Source organism: Trichechus manatus, unplaced genomic scaffold, assembly GCF_000243295.1.
Source record: "Trichechus manatus latirostris isolate Lorelei unplaced genomic scaffold, TriManLat1.0 scaffold00070, whole genome shotgun sequence".
Taxonomy (NCBI): Eukaryota; Metazoa; Chordata; class Mammalia; order Sirenia; family Trichechidae; genus Trichechus; species Trichechus manatus.
The window spans coordinates 9751131-9764857 of NW_004444006.1; the positions used below are offsets into that span (position 1 = coordinate 9751131).

General features: G+C 38.0%; 1 protein-coding gene across 2 annotated transcripts in view; it reads right to left on the bottom strand.

Moving 5' to 3' along the window:
• The window catches only part of PHKA1 (phosphorylase kinase regulatory subunit alpha 1), a 167753-nt gene that overhangs the window by 75662 nt on the left and 78364 nt on the right, over positions 1-13727 (bottom strand). For both annotated transcript variants that reach the window (XM_004380152.2, XM_004380153.1), the window contains exon 14: positions 7901-8035. In XM_004380152.2, coding sequence (XP_004380209.1) covers positions 7901-8035 — 135 coding nt within the window. The remainder of the gene's footprint in view (positions 1-7900; positions 8036-13727) is intronic.

The window sequence follows — 13727 nt, forward strand, 5'->3', positions numbered from 1 at the left end:
TTTCTCATGAAACAGAAGTACACATGTTGTTTTATGACATTGGTTAACAACCCCACAACGTATCAACCCTCTAACTTCTCGACCTTTTTTTTTTGGTGAAAATACACATAGTTTTTGGCTATATATATTTTGAGGCTATATTATTAGGTATATAAAATTTAAGGATTGTTATAGCTACCTGTTGAATTGACCCCTTTACCATCATGAAATATCTCTCATTATTTCTAGTAGTATTTCTTGGTTTTGGTTTATGTGTCTGATATTAGCATAGTTAATCAGCTTCCTTTGGGTTACCATTTGCATGACATATTATTTTCCATACTTTTACTTTCAACCTGTGTCCTTATAGCCCAAGTGAGTCTCTTTTATATAGTATATAGCTGGGTTTCACTTTTATCCCAGCTTGACAATCTTTGACTTTTAAGTATTTAGTCCATTTTAATTTAATGTAATTAATGAATATTTGGGTTTAAATCTCACATATTACTACTTGCTTTCCATTTGTCCCTTTTATTTCCTTTTTTCTTGCCTTCTTTTGCAATGATCAATTGTTGTATTATATCATTTCCCCTCTATTAACTTGTTAAACAGTCTTTTATTATTCTTTTAATGGTTACTCCAGAGGAGCTCTTCTCAAATGAATTTCACCAGAGAATTATGCCCTAAAGCTCTAAGACATCTATTGTATGTATTTATCTTCTTTGTTTTTAAAATGGTACTAGTATCATCCTTGGAAAAACTAAAAAAATGGTCCACCCATTTTCTGTAGGGCTTCATTCTCTCACAGAACCCTAGTTGAGAAAGGCTGCTCTACAGATTAAAATATGCTTTCTTGACTCATTAGAACCTACCTTAAATTAGTACTTTTATCACTTCCTGAATCATGCAAGGACCTTACAACATTAACTCCATTCACCCCTGCCTGCCTTTTTTGCTATTATTGTCATTTATTTTACTTCTACTTTTGTTACCTTTTATAATAGTCTTTTATATTTACACTTTCCATTTCTTTTTATTCCTACATGTATTCCAATGATTCCTGAGTTCCCATGCTTCTATCTGATATTTCTCTTCTACATGAAGAACTACCTTTTGTACTTCTTTTAGTGTGAGTCTGCTAGTGATACATTCTCTCAGTTTTTATTTATCTGAAAATGCCTTTATCTCACCTTCATTTCTGAAGGACATTTTCAATCAATATAGAAGTCTAGTCTGGCAGTTATTTTCTTTCAGCACTTTATAGACACTGTTCAGTTGTTTTGTGGCATTCATTGTTTCTGTTAAAATTCAACTTTAAGTTTTTTTGTTGCTCCTTTGAAAATAATGTGTCTTTTCTCTCTGGTTATTTTTCATATTTTCTCTTTGTTTTGATTTATATAAGTTTGACTATTATATGCTTAGGTTTGGTTTTCTTTATATTTATCTTGCAGTTTTTCAGCCTTTTTAAATATGTAATTTGGTATGCTTAGTCAGTGTCTTAGTTATCCAGTGCTGCTATAACAGAAATACCATAAGTGGATGGCTTTAACAAACAAAAATATATTTTCTCACAGATTAGGAGGTTAGAAGTCCAAATTTAGGGTACTGGCTCTAGGGGAAGGCTTTCTCTCTTGTCGGCTCTGGAGGAATGAACTTTCCTCTTCTGAGCATCTACTCCTGGGCAATCTTTATATGGCCCGGCATCTCCCTTTCCCCATCTCTGCTAGCTCACTTGTTTGTTTAATCTCTTTTATATCTCAGAAGAGATTGACTCAAGACACACCCTACACTAATCCTGTCTCATTAACATCACAAAGACAACCCATTCCCAAATGAGATTATAACCAAAGGCACAGAGGTTAGGGATTACACCACATATTTTTTGCAGGGGACACAATTCAATCCATAACAGTTTGGGAAAATTCTTAGCCATTATCTCTTCAAGTATAATTTCTATCCCATTTTTTCCTATGCTTCTTGAATTCCAGAACTTTCACCATCTCTGTCTCATATGCTCTTTCAATTTTCCATCCTTTTTCCTGTGCTTAAATCTAGCTATTTTCTACTGACCTATCTTTTAGTTTATTAACTCCTCTCTTCTGCTATATTTAACATGCTGTTAATCCCATCTATGGCATTCTTAATTTCAGTTATTATATTTTTCAGTTCTAGAGGATGGCAGAGGACTGGGAAGTGTTTTGTTCTGTTGTACATAGGGTCATTATGAGTTGGAACCTACTTGATGACACCTAACAACAACAACAACAAAGACTTCCATTTGATCCTTTTCTAAAATTTTTTTTATAGATTCCAAATCTCTGGTGAATTTCATTTTGTAATCTATTTTCTTGAACACATAACACAGTTTTTAAAAGTCCAGTCTGAAAACCTCAAAATGTGAATTACCTGTATTTATGTTTTGGATGTGTTTTCTTCTTTTGGCTTTTATTCATTTGGTTTCTTAGCGCATCTGGTAATTTTTAAACATTTTTTAAACTTTTATTTATCTTGCTGTTGTTGCTGAGAATATACTCAACAAAACATACACCAATTCAACAGTCTCTATATGTACAATTTAGTGACATTAAATACATTCTTCAAGTTGTGCAACCATTCTTATCCTCCTTTTCTGAGTTGTTTCTCCCCCATTAAAATAAATTCACTGTCCCTTAAGGTTCCTATCTAATCTTTCAACTTGCTGTCAGTTTGATCCCATATAGACAGTTCTTAAAAGAGCTTAATGCTCAAGGCAGACATTTTTTACTAGTTAAGCTAAACTATTGTTTGGTTTTAAGAAGACTTCAGGGGACATTTTTGGTTTAAGGTTTAAAGATTTTCTCAGTGCAATAGTTTCAGGGGTTCATCCAACATTCATGGCTCCAGGAAGTCTGGAGTCCATGAGAATTTGACATTGTGTTCTGCATTTTCCCCCTTTTAATCAGGATTCTTCTAAGGAATCTTTGCTCAAAATGTTCAGTAATGGTAGCTGGGCGCCATCCAGTTCTTCTGGTCTCATGGCAAAGGACGCAGTTGTTCATGGAGGCAATTAGTCACACATTCCACATCCTCCTCCTATTCCTGACTCTCCTTTTACCTCTGTTGTTCCAGGCAAACAGAGACCAATTGTTGTGCCTTGGATGGCTGCTTGCAAGCTTTTAAGACCCTAAGCACTATGCATCGAACTAGGATGTAGAATACAAGCACTGTCTTAGCTATCTAGTGCTGCTATAAAGAAATACCATAAGTGGATGGCTTTAGCAAACAGAAATTTATTCTCTCACAGTTTAGGAGGCTAAAAGTCCAAATTCAGGGTGTCAGCTCCAGCGGAAGGCTTTCTCTCTCTGTGGGCTCTGGGGGAAGGCCCTTCTCATCAATCTTCCATTGCTCTAGGAGCCTCTCAGTGCAGGGACCCTGGGTCCAAAGGATGCATGCTCCTGGCTCTACTTTCTGGGTGGTATGAGGCCCCCTGTCCCTCTGCTGGCTTCTTTCTTTTACATCTCAAAGAGACTGACTTAAACACAACCTTATCTTGTAGACTGAGTCCTGTAATTAACATAACTGCCCTAATCCTGCCTCATTAACATCATACAGGCAGGATTTACAACACATAGGAAAATCACATCAGATGACAAAATGGTAGACAATCACACAACACTGGGAATCATGGCCTAGCCAAGTTGACACATATTTTTGGGGGACACAATTCAATCCATGACAAGCACTAAACACGTTATTAATCCAATTAACTATGATGTCCTATGAAACCATGACCCTAAACCTCCAAATCAAAAAACCAAATCCCATCAGGTTTTTGGCTATACTTATCAGTCTCAGCAGCTACTCTTTTTTTTTTAATCATTGTTGTAAATGTATCTTTAATAGTAAAAAAAAACTACCAGATATGTGGCAAAAGTTATCACACAACTTTTGTCACATATCTGGTAGTTTTTTATTTAATCCTGAACACAGTGTGTTAAGAATTATAGAGACTCTGGATGATATTATTTTCCTCCAGAAAGGATACAGCTTATTTTGGCAGGCAGATACTCTATATCAGATCACCTTGGTTCAACTAGGGATTCAGAAGATTGCGTTCAAGCTTTGTTTTTGAGGCTTTCTGAGGGCTAATTTATTTCTGGTTTGCCCTTACTCCTAGGGTGTAGCCCTCTAAGGGTTTCAATAGAAAGCCAGAGTTTTTTTTTTTTTCTTTTTTTACCACAGCCCCTTCTACACTGAAAGGTCCTGAAATGCAATTTTTGTGCCCCTACCGCAGTGAGGCTTTCTCCTTGGTTTCTTGGCCCCTCACCCCATGCAGGCACAGCTTAAGAATCAGCAAATGCCTTAAAGGGAAACTGAACATAGAATGATAAGCTTACTTCTCTGTGGTCCCCTTCTCTCCAGGTATTTGGCTTCTGAAGTCCTGGCTGTCTTAATTCTCTCTGATGCCTTCATATACCTTTATCTTCAATATCCAGCCTTTGTAGTTGTTCTCCGTATGAGGGTTAGTCTGATAAAAGCTATTCTATCATAGCTGGAAACAGAAGTCTACTCTATTCTTTTCAATTGCTGCATAATATTTTATTGTATGGACGTACCATAATTCAACCATTCTTACTTACAGGCATTCACTTGTTTTTATTTTTAGCCATTAGAAAATAGATTGTAACAAACATTCTTGTACATATTCCTTGTACATTTGTATGAGTGTTACATAGGACAGATTCCTAGAAGATTGTTGATCAAAAGTATGTGCATTAAAAATGTTTCTAGGCAATGCCAAAATGCTTCTGATTTACAATGTTGAGAGTGTCTATTTATTCACATATTCACCAGCACTGGATATTATCCATCTTAACTTTTGCAAAACTCATGGGTAAAAAAATTGCAATTCATTGTTGTTTTATCTTACATTTCCCCAATCACTAGTGAGGTTGAAGCTATGATAATTTAAAAGATATAGTACTAGAAAAATAAAAATAGCCATCTACAGACCCCCAAAGAAAGTCAGAAACATACATATATACACACATGTAAGTTTATATATATATATCCTAAATGATCAAAGTGGTATTTCAAAATAGTGGATATGGGAAAAATTATTCAATCAGTAGTGCTAGAATAACTGAGTAATTATTTGTCAAAGACTTAGATTCCTACCTCATAGGATAAACTAAAATTAAAATTTTAGACTAAGTGAAGAGCTAACTGTAAAACTGCAGTTATAAAGAACTAAGAGAAAACATAACGAAAATATATTTGACCTAGGGAAGGGTCTATTTTTTTAAGCATAACAGTGAAGGAAGAAACCAAAAATGGAGAAAATTTTACCACATTAAAATGTAAACTTCTACAAGTCAAAAGCAAAGACAAACAATAAAATAGAAAAATGTTATGAAAACAAGTGGAAGACAATGTGTAACATCTTAAAAAACCTCTTAGAAATCAATAAGAAAAAGACGATTGCCTAGTAGAAATATGGCAAAAGAATATAAGTAGACAATCTTAAAAATAGAAAAAAAAAAGGCTACTTAATTTATGAAAACAAGTTTATCCTCCATATGGCCAAAAAGATGAAGATGTTATGCTAACACAGCCATTAAAGTAGTGTAGTACGAGGCTATTTAACAAAATGGAACATGGCTCATCGTGTTATTGTTACGTGACAAAAAATAGTTTGCAAAGTGTGCTTTTTGACACTGCTTTTTTAAAAAACAGGTATGTTTTTATTGTTTAAAAAAAAGTTTAGAAACAAATACATCAAAATAAAAACAGTGGTTTTCTTTGAGCAGAATTATAGGTGATTTTATCTTTTTCTTTTGGGCTTTTCTCTATATTCCTGTTCCCTGCAGTCAGCACATACATATCAATTTCGTATTCAGGTAAGTTAAAAATTATTAAAATGGGAGAGAACAAGAATAGCATGATGAAGCAAGATGAAGCAAGGAGATAAAATTTACAATTCCTGAAGAAATGAAAGATATATCTGATCAAATGAATGTATTTGATTTTTAAAAACTTGCACAAAGGCAAATGAAATTAATTATCTAAAAGAAAGTAACAGAATAGGAAATATATACATTATAAACCTCATTGACTAAAGCTTGCTATAAAATGTACTTAAATAATTGATAAATGTATGTGAAAATGCACAGCGCCAACTAGATAAGCAGGCAAAAAGAGTCAGAGTTTCAAAAGAAACAAGAAGTGAAACAAAATGGAAAATGTATAGCCTAACTGGAAATTTAAGAAAGGAAATTAAAATAATTTATACATATTAAAACCATTAATCTAATGAAAATAAATGATAAAAACTCAATGTTGGTTGGGCAGTAAAAATAAAAATATAGTGACACTATAGCATTTAGTTGGATCACTATAAACTGGTAGCTGTTTCTAAAGAATAATTTAGTAATATACAATAAGATCTACAAAGCCGTTCATACACTTTTATCCAGAATTCCATTTCTGGGAATATACTCCAAACAAATTACAAAAAGGAAAAAGTGATCTATATAAAGGTGCTTGTAGAAACATAAAAATTTTGGAAACAATTCAACTACACAATAAGGGAACAATTATTATAATGCAATGGAATAACACAAAGCTATTTCAATATATGAAAATATTTATATGAAATAAAAAGTAAAAAACAGAACACAAGGTAACATGTATAGACTGAATATAACTATGAAAATGTATTTACGCACGCTAACAGCTTAAAAAAGAACCAGCATTATATAATGTTGAGCTTAATATTTATTGAGTTCTTACATTCATAAAGTTGATTAATCTCATAATTTAAAAAAAAGTTTTAAAAACATTATGGAACTGAAAGACATAGAATACTCAGTGTTTGAGGGGAGCCAGAGAATTCTGTTTAATTAGCACATGTAAATGAATACACTTGGTGAGGAAATCTTTTTCCTTAGTGGAATTATGGCTATGATTAAATGTATGCTTAAAGCAATTTTGGTATTGTGAAACTGATGCAATAATAGAATTCACTCATTTGAGTGATAAGTCATCAAGTTTGCCTCATCTATCATGCCTTCCTTGACTTCCCCAGGTAAGCTATCCTCTCTCTCCTCTGTGTTTCAATTGTACTTTGCAAATAACACCATTGTTACAGCATTTATCAGGGTGTACTATAATTATTTGGTTACATGTCTATTCATCCTGCAAAGTCTAGCCTAGTACCTAGAACGTAATAAGTGAGCAACAAATGCTTATGAATGAATGAATAAAGCAAGTGAAAGATCATATCAGGAAAATAAATGTAGCTTGTTACTTGAGTTCCCAAAACGTTAGATCATTCATTAAACTCAGCAGGACCCATCAGTCCTTATTTCCTTTGGCTAGGAAATAAGAACTTAATAAGCAGCCCAAAAAGGAGTCTAGGCTTTGAAACAGTAAGAAGTAAAGAGTTTGTTTCTGTTTGTTGGAGAGAACTGATATGATGCAGGTAGATTCTCCCAAGAAAGGGGAGAATATGTTAGTTAAGCACACACCTGGAATTAAAATGCAATATAGCATGATAACAGTCATGCCCTATGTACCAAAGGATACATAAGAAAAACCAAACCCGCTGCCATCGAGTCGATTCTGAGTCATTGCAACCCTATAGGACAAAAGAGAATTGCCCCATAGGGTGTCCAAGGAGCGGCTGCTGAATTCAAATTGTCGACCTTTTGGTTAGCAGCTGAGCTCTTAACCACTGCGCCACCAGGGCTCAAAAGGGTACACAGCACACCTAAAATTAACAAGCCTGCCCAGGATACACAGGCTTGGAAACTTGGATTCCAGAAACATTAAATTCCTTGTGAGATACAGGTTAATAAAACAATGTAAGATCAAGGGGGAAAAAAAGGAAAGAAAGCAGCCTGTCTTAAATAATGTTTTGATTCTAGCAGGCTTGCCTTACCTAAGCTGGAATAAATGTGGCTGAGAATCCGAGCTGGTTGGACTCTGATGGGGTATACCTCAGCAATGGTCTCCACATCAACTCCTTTGTCCTTCAAAATGGCCTTGATCTCTTCTGTCTCAGCTAGAATTGACACTACAGGAAAGAAAGAACACTATGTCAACAGATTTTTTTTTTCCCAACTGGAACCTAAAAGCTCTAAAGCCACATGATTTCCTTTGAAGGGAAGAAAAAAAAAAGTGGAAGAAATTAACAATAATTGAGGAATCTTGATGAAACAGGTATTGTGCCAGGTACTAAGCAATATTAATCCAAACGAAAAGGGAAAACGATCTCAAGTAGGGTACTAGATTCGTTTTTTTGAGTAGGGACCTATGTGCTCCTTTATATCAGGGATTCCATTTTTAAACAGGTAAAATCCATCATGAGGTTTGTTATAGCATTGGCAGAAGTTGATTCCCCAGGCTCTTTCATATCAGTACACTTAAGATTAGGGTCAGGAATGTGAGAGCAATAAAAAAGACCTTAATGATAGAATTGCCCTATAGCCAGAGAATGGCAGAAGGCAAGATGAGTTGGGGATAAAGGTTTACGTCATCAATACAGAGGAGGTACAATAGTTGAAATTGCGTGTGAGATTTTGGGGGGTAGGGGATGGAAGTAAGACTCCTCTAGACCCTGGACAGCTCCCTTTTTTTCCTCTTGTACTCATATCACAGAAGTGGTAAGCCTACTCACAAGGGAGGAGGCCAGGCCAGCTCCCTGACTCTTCTCTTCACTTTCCCTCTAAGTGACAGATACCTGGCTGGGGCCAATGATCCAAGTGAGGCCTCAGTTGGCTTGACACTAAACACCAGGGGCAAACATGCTCTCTAAATATGCTCTCTACTCCTGCTCCTCTAGAACTGGTAGATGTGTTGGACTGGGTTTATGAAAAAGAGAATGCAGCACTTGGCTCATTCCAGCTTACCAGAATTCTCTATGTTGGGTTTTCGGGACAAAAGTCTAGTTAACACTCCAAGAGTATGGCCCGGGACACACTTTTAGCTCAGAAATGAAGTCACTCCCGAGGTTCACCCTTCAGCCAAAGATTAGACAGCCCCATAAAACAAAACAAGACTAAAGGGGCACAACAGCCCAGGGACAAGGACTAGAAGGCAGGAGGGGACAGGAAAGCTGGTAATAGGGAACTCAAGGTCGAGAAGGGAGAGTGTTGACATGTCATGGGGTTGTTAACCAATGTCATAAAACAATATGTGTACTAACTGTTTAATGAGAAACTATTTGTTCTGTAAACCTTCATCTAAAGTACAATAAAAAAAATATACCAACTTGCTAGCTGTTTTCTATTTGTTCACTTCTCTTAAAAAAAAAACAAAAGTCTAGTTAACAAAGTTCTAATTTGCTTTCCTATTCCATTATCTTTTGTGTATTTTTCTATGTTGGGAACCTCATGGTGATGGGTTGCTGTGGTCTGGGGCAGGATATGGGGATTATAGAGACCCCTGGACGTAACACCATCTTGATTACTTCTAACTGGAAACATGAAAATGAAGGAGATTCTCCAGGGAAAAATGTTCAGAGAATGATAATGGGCTGAGAAGAATCCAGAAAACTACATGTGGTCACCCATCCAATCAATAAACATTTACTGAGCACCTTAATGGGTGAGGTACTATGTTAGGCACTAGAGATACAGAGATGAATAAGTTAGTCTCTCCCTTAAAGAGCTCACACTGTAATATAAGTGGCTAACACAAATTGATTATAAAATAACTTGCAAGATAAAGATATGCACAAATTATGAGACCAGCCAGGAGTGACACCTATCCAGTATGGGGCTGGGTAGAGAGGTGGTTTCAGAAAAGGCTTCCTAAAAGAGGTGATGCCTAAGCTGAGTCTGAAAAGATGAGTAACAGTTAACCAGGAGAAATAAGGGGACAGGAATAGGGAAGGTCATTCTAGGAAGAGGGTCTGGCATAAACATAAAGCATAGAGATGAGAAAGAATACGATTTGGGGGAGGGGAAACTCCATACACCGCAATATATGCTATAGCATGACATACCTTGCATAGTGGCAAAAAATGAATCTAGAAAGGTAGACAGGAGCTAGATCATCATGGAGGGCATTATGTGTCACTTTAAGGATCATGTATTTTATCCTTGGGCAGTGATTTTCAAACTGTTCTACTGAGCTTAGAGGTTCTGCAGGGGCCACTGTGGTTGGTAGTGGGAGTAGATAGGACTGAAGGAGAGGCAAGTGAAAAATACTCTGAGGCTCCAGGAGCATTTCAACCCCAGCATCTCTGCTTTTTGTTTATGTTTTATAAAATACTTAGAAAATACTAATTTACTGCATCCTATGTCCTTGTTAGGAGTCCCTGGGTGATGCAAACGGTTAAGTGCTTGACTACCAACTGAAAGGTTGGTGGTTCAAATCCACCCAGAGGCACGTCGGAAGAAAGGCTTGGCAATTTACTTCCAAAAATGAGCCATTGAAAACCCTGTGGAGCACAGTTCTACTCTGACACACATAGGGTCACTATGAGTTGGCGTCAACTTGATGGCAACTGGTTTGGTTGGTTTTTATGTGTTCGTTGTTGTTGTTAGTTGCTATTGAGTCAGCTCTGACTCATGGTGACTATGTGTTAAAACCAAAAAAGCCAAACTCACTGCCGTTGAGATGATTCTGACTCATAGCAACCCTATAGGACAGAGCTGAACTGCTCCAAAGGGTTTCTAAGGCTCTAATCTCTATGGAAGCAGATTACCACATCTTTCTCCTATGGAGCAGCTGGTGGGTTCAAACTATCGACCTTCGGTTAGCAGCCAAGTGCTTAAATACTGCACCACCAGGGCTCCTTGACTATGTGGTAGGTACTGCCAATGCAGGGGATACAAAGACAGACATCATCCCTTCCTGGAGAAAATGACACTGATATTGAGTCCTGCACAGGGCTGAATAGTATAGTCAACCTGGTAAAGATGATGATAAAAGTGAAGGAGAAACTATTCCAGACAGAAGGAATGGCATGTGCAGAAGTCCAAGGGATAAAGCCAGCATAAAACAAGGAAGATCTAGGAATTATAAAAAGTTCTTTATAGCAGGAGCATGGAGTGTGAAAGGACAGTGATAAGAAATAAAACTGGAGAGGGGTTAGGGGCCAGATCATAAAGACCCTTGTAAACCATGTTAAGAAGACTGGCAATAAAAAGTCCCTGCAGATTTTTAATCAGGGAAGTAGTATGCCCATATCTACCTCTTAAAAAGAACATACTCAAGCTGCTGTTTAAAGACTAGATGGAAAGACTATAGTGGACCTAGGCTGAAGACAGGGAGAACAGTTAAAAAGTGACTGCAGTAATGCAAGGGAGAGATGTTGATTACTTAGATTAGGATCACTAGGCTTAAAAGAGAGTCAAACCCAGAGGCTGGAAAGGGGACCTCACTACCACCAAGAAAGAAGAGCCAAGAATGGAGTGTGTCCTTTAGACCCGGGGTTCCTGAGCTGAGAACCCCTTAGACCCATGGAAAGAGAGACAGAGCTGTAACACTAGAGATGGAGAGAAATCGCTGCAAACATGGCAGAGAAGCAGCAGCAAGAGTGGCAGAGAAACAGCAGCAGAACCAGGAGACTGGCACGAGACAGTGCAGTTGGCTTCCCAGCACATGGAACAAGGAAGCTACAGTGGGCGCGCCAACCCATGGAGCAACAGAACTGAGTATCTTTGGACAGGAGGCTTCCTGGCGGAGTGGGGTGCTTCTGGGCACTTATTGGTGGAGCTAAAGAGCTTCCTAACACTTGCCCTAGCAAGGCAAAGGCCAGGCCCGAGCAGGACCCAGGGCCAAGGGCTGAGAGGAGGCCTATCCTAAGGGGACTGAGAGGAGCCTATCATTAGGGGGCCAAGAAGAACCTGCCCTGAGGGGGCCGAGTACAGCCTGTCCTCAGGGGCCAAGAGGAACCCTGCATGGCTGAGAGGAGCTGAGAGCGCTGTCTTGCACTGAAGAAGCGAGACTTTGCCTACATGCTTCCTGATCCTGATCCTGAGTTGTAGCCTGTTGATTCTGATCCTGAATTGTAACCTGTTACTGCCCTAATAAACCCCATAATCGTGAGTATTGTCTGTGAGTTCTGTGTGGCCAGTGCAATGAATTATTAAATCCAGCAGAGAAGTAGAGAGTGCCGTGGGAAAGACGGCTGGTGTCAGAATTGGTGAAAAGGGAGGAGAGAGGAGGTATGTCTGACCTACATCTCATAGGAATCAGCCTTGGGATGATAATACTGATCTTGATTGTCTCTCCTCCCCACTGAAGTTAGAGGAGGACCGATGCCACGACACCGGCCTTTTCACACACTGGTACTGCAGAGAACTAGACAGATTTCAGAAATATTTATGAGGTAAAGAACCCAGGACTTGTTAACTGATTACAGGGGGAAGAGAGAGGGAGATATTGATAATGACTCCTAGGGTGTTTATTTGTGTAACTGGGAGGACGGTGGTACACATAGGAGGAAAAGCAGGTATGGATGGTGTAGTGCTAGGAGGGTGCAGCTGATGAATTTTAGACACGTTGAGTTTAAAAGTGCAGGCAAGACACCCAAACGGGGCTATCTAAAAGGGAGCTGACATAGATTCAGGAGTCATCAGTATAGGAAGAGACAAGATGGGTCAAGGAGATCTATAGAGAAGAGAAGAGGATCTAAAACATAATCTTGAGAAATTCCAACGTACAGGGAATGGGCAGATGAAGAAACACCTGGGGGTAGGGGTGGGGTTCTTCTCTCATGGCTTATATTTTCTTTGTGGTATAGGAGATGCAAACATTTTCTAAGAATGAGGGAAGAAGTGAGGAGGTAGGAAAAAGGAAAAGGTTTAGAATAGGAGGAGCCGAGAGACAGGAAAAAATATACAGAGTAAGAACAGCAGTGGATTAAGGACAGAACTCTCAGGAACACCAACTGCTAATGAATAAAGAAAAGAGGAAGCCCTGAATGAGATAGAAAAGTACTTACTTAATACAGGTTCAAGAAGATTCAGGAGTATGGTATCACAGAAGACATGGGACTTAAGATTTTGCAGGAGGATAAATGACCAATAATGTCAAAGGGAATAGAAAGATCCACTAAGATACAGATTTAAAATTATCTACTGAGTTAGGCAATAAAAAGGTCATTGGTAACTTAAGCAAAAGCATTTTCAGAAGAGTAAGGAAGAAGTCAGAATGTAAAGGACTACAGAATGAATGGAATAGTGACAAGTGGAAGTCTGATGAGAAAGGAAAGAGTTATATAGGATAACTAGAGGGAGATGAATATGTCAATGGACTAAAAACAGACCCAAGAGAGAGGAAGAATTTTTTTTATTATTGTTATGCTTTAAGTGAAAGTTTACAATTCAAGTTAGTATCTCATACAAAAATTTATACATACTTTGTTTTGTGACCCTACTTGCTCTCCCTATACTGTGACAGCACACTCTTTCTATTCACACCGTATCTCCCGTGTCCATTCAACCCTCTCTGCCTTCTCACCTCGTCTCCAGATGTGAGAGCTGCTCATTTAATCTCATGTATCTACTTGAGCTAAGAAGCATACTCTTTACGAGTATCATTTTATGTCCCATAGTCCAGTCTAATCTTTGAAGAGTCAGCCTCAGCAATGGTTTTAGTTCTGGGCTAACAGAGCCCGGGGGCAACATCTTCCAGGGTCCCTCCAGTCTCAATTAAACCATTAAGTCTGGTCTTTTTACTAGAATTTGAGTTCTGCACCCCACTTTTCTCCTGCTCCATCAGGGACTCTCTGTTGTATTCCCTGTCAGGGCAGT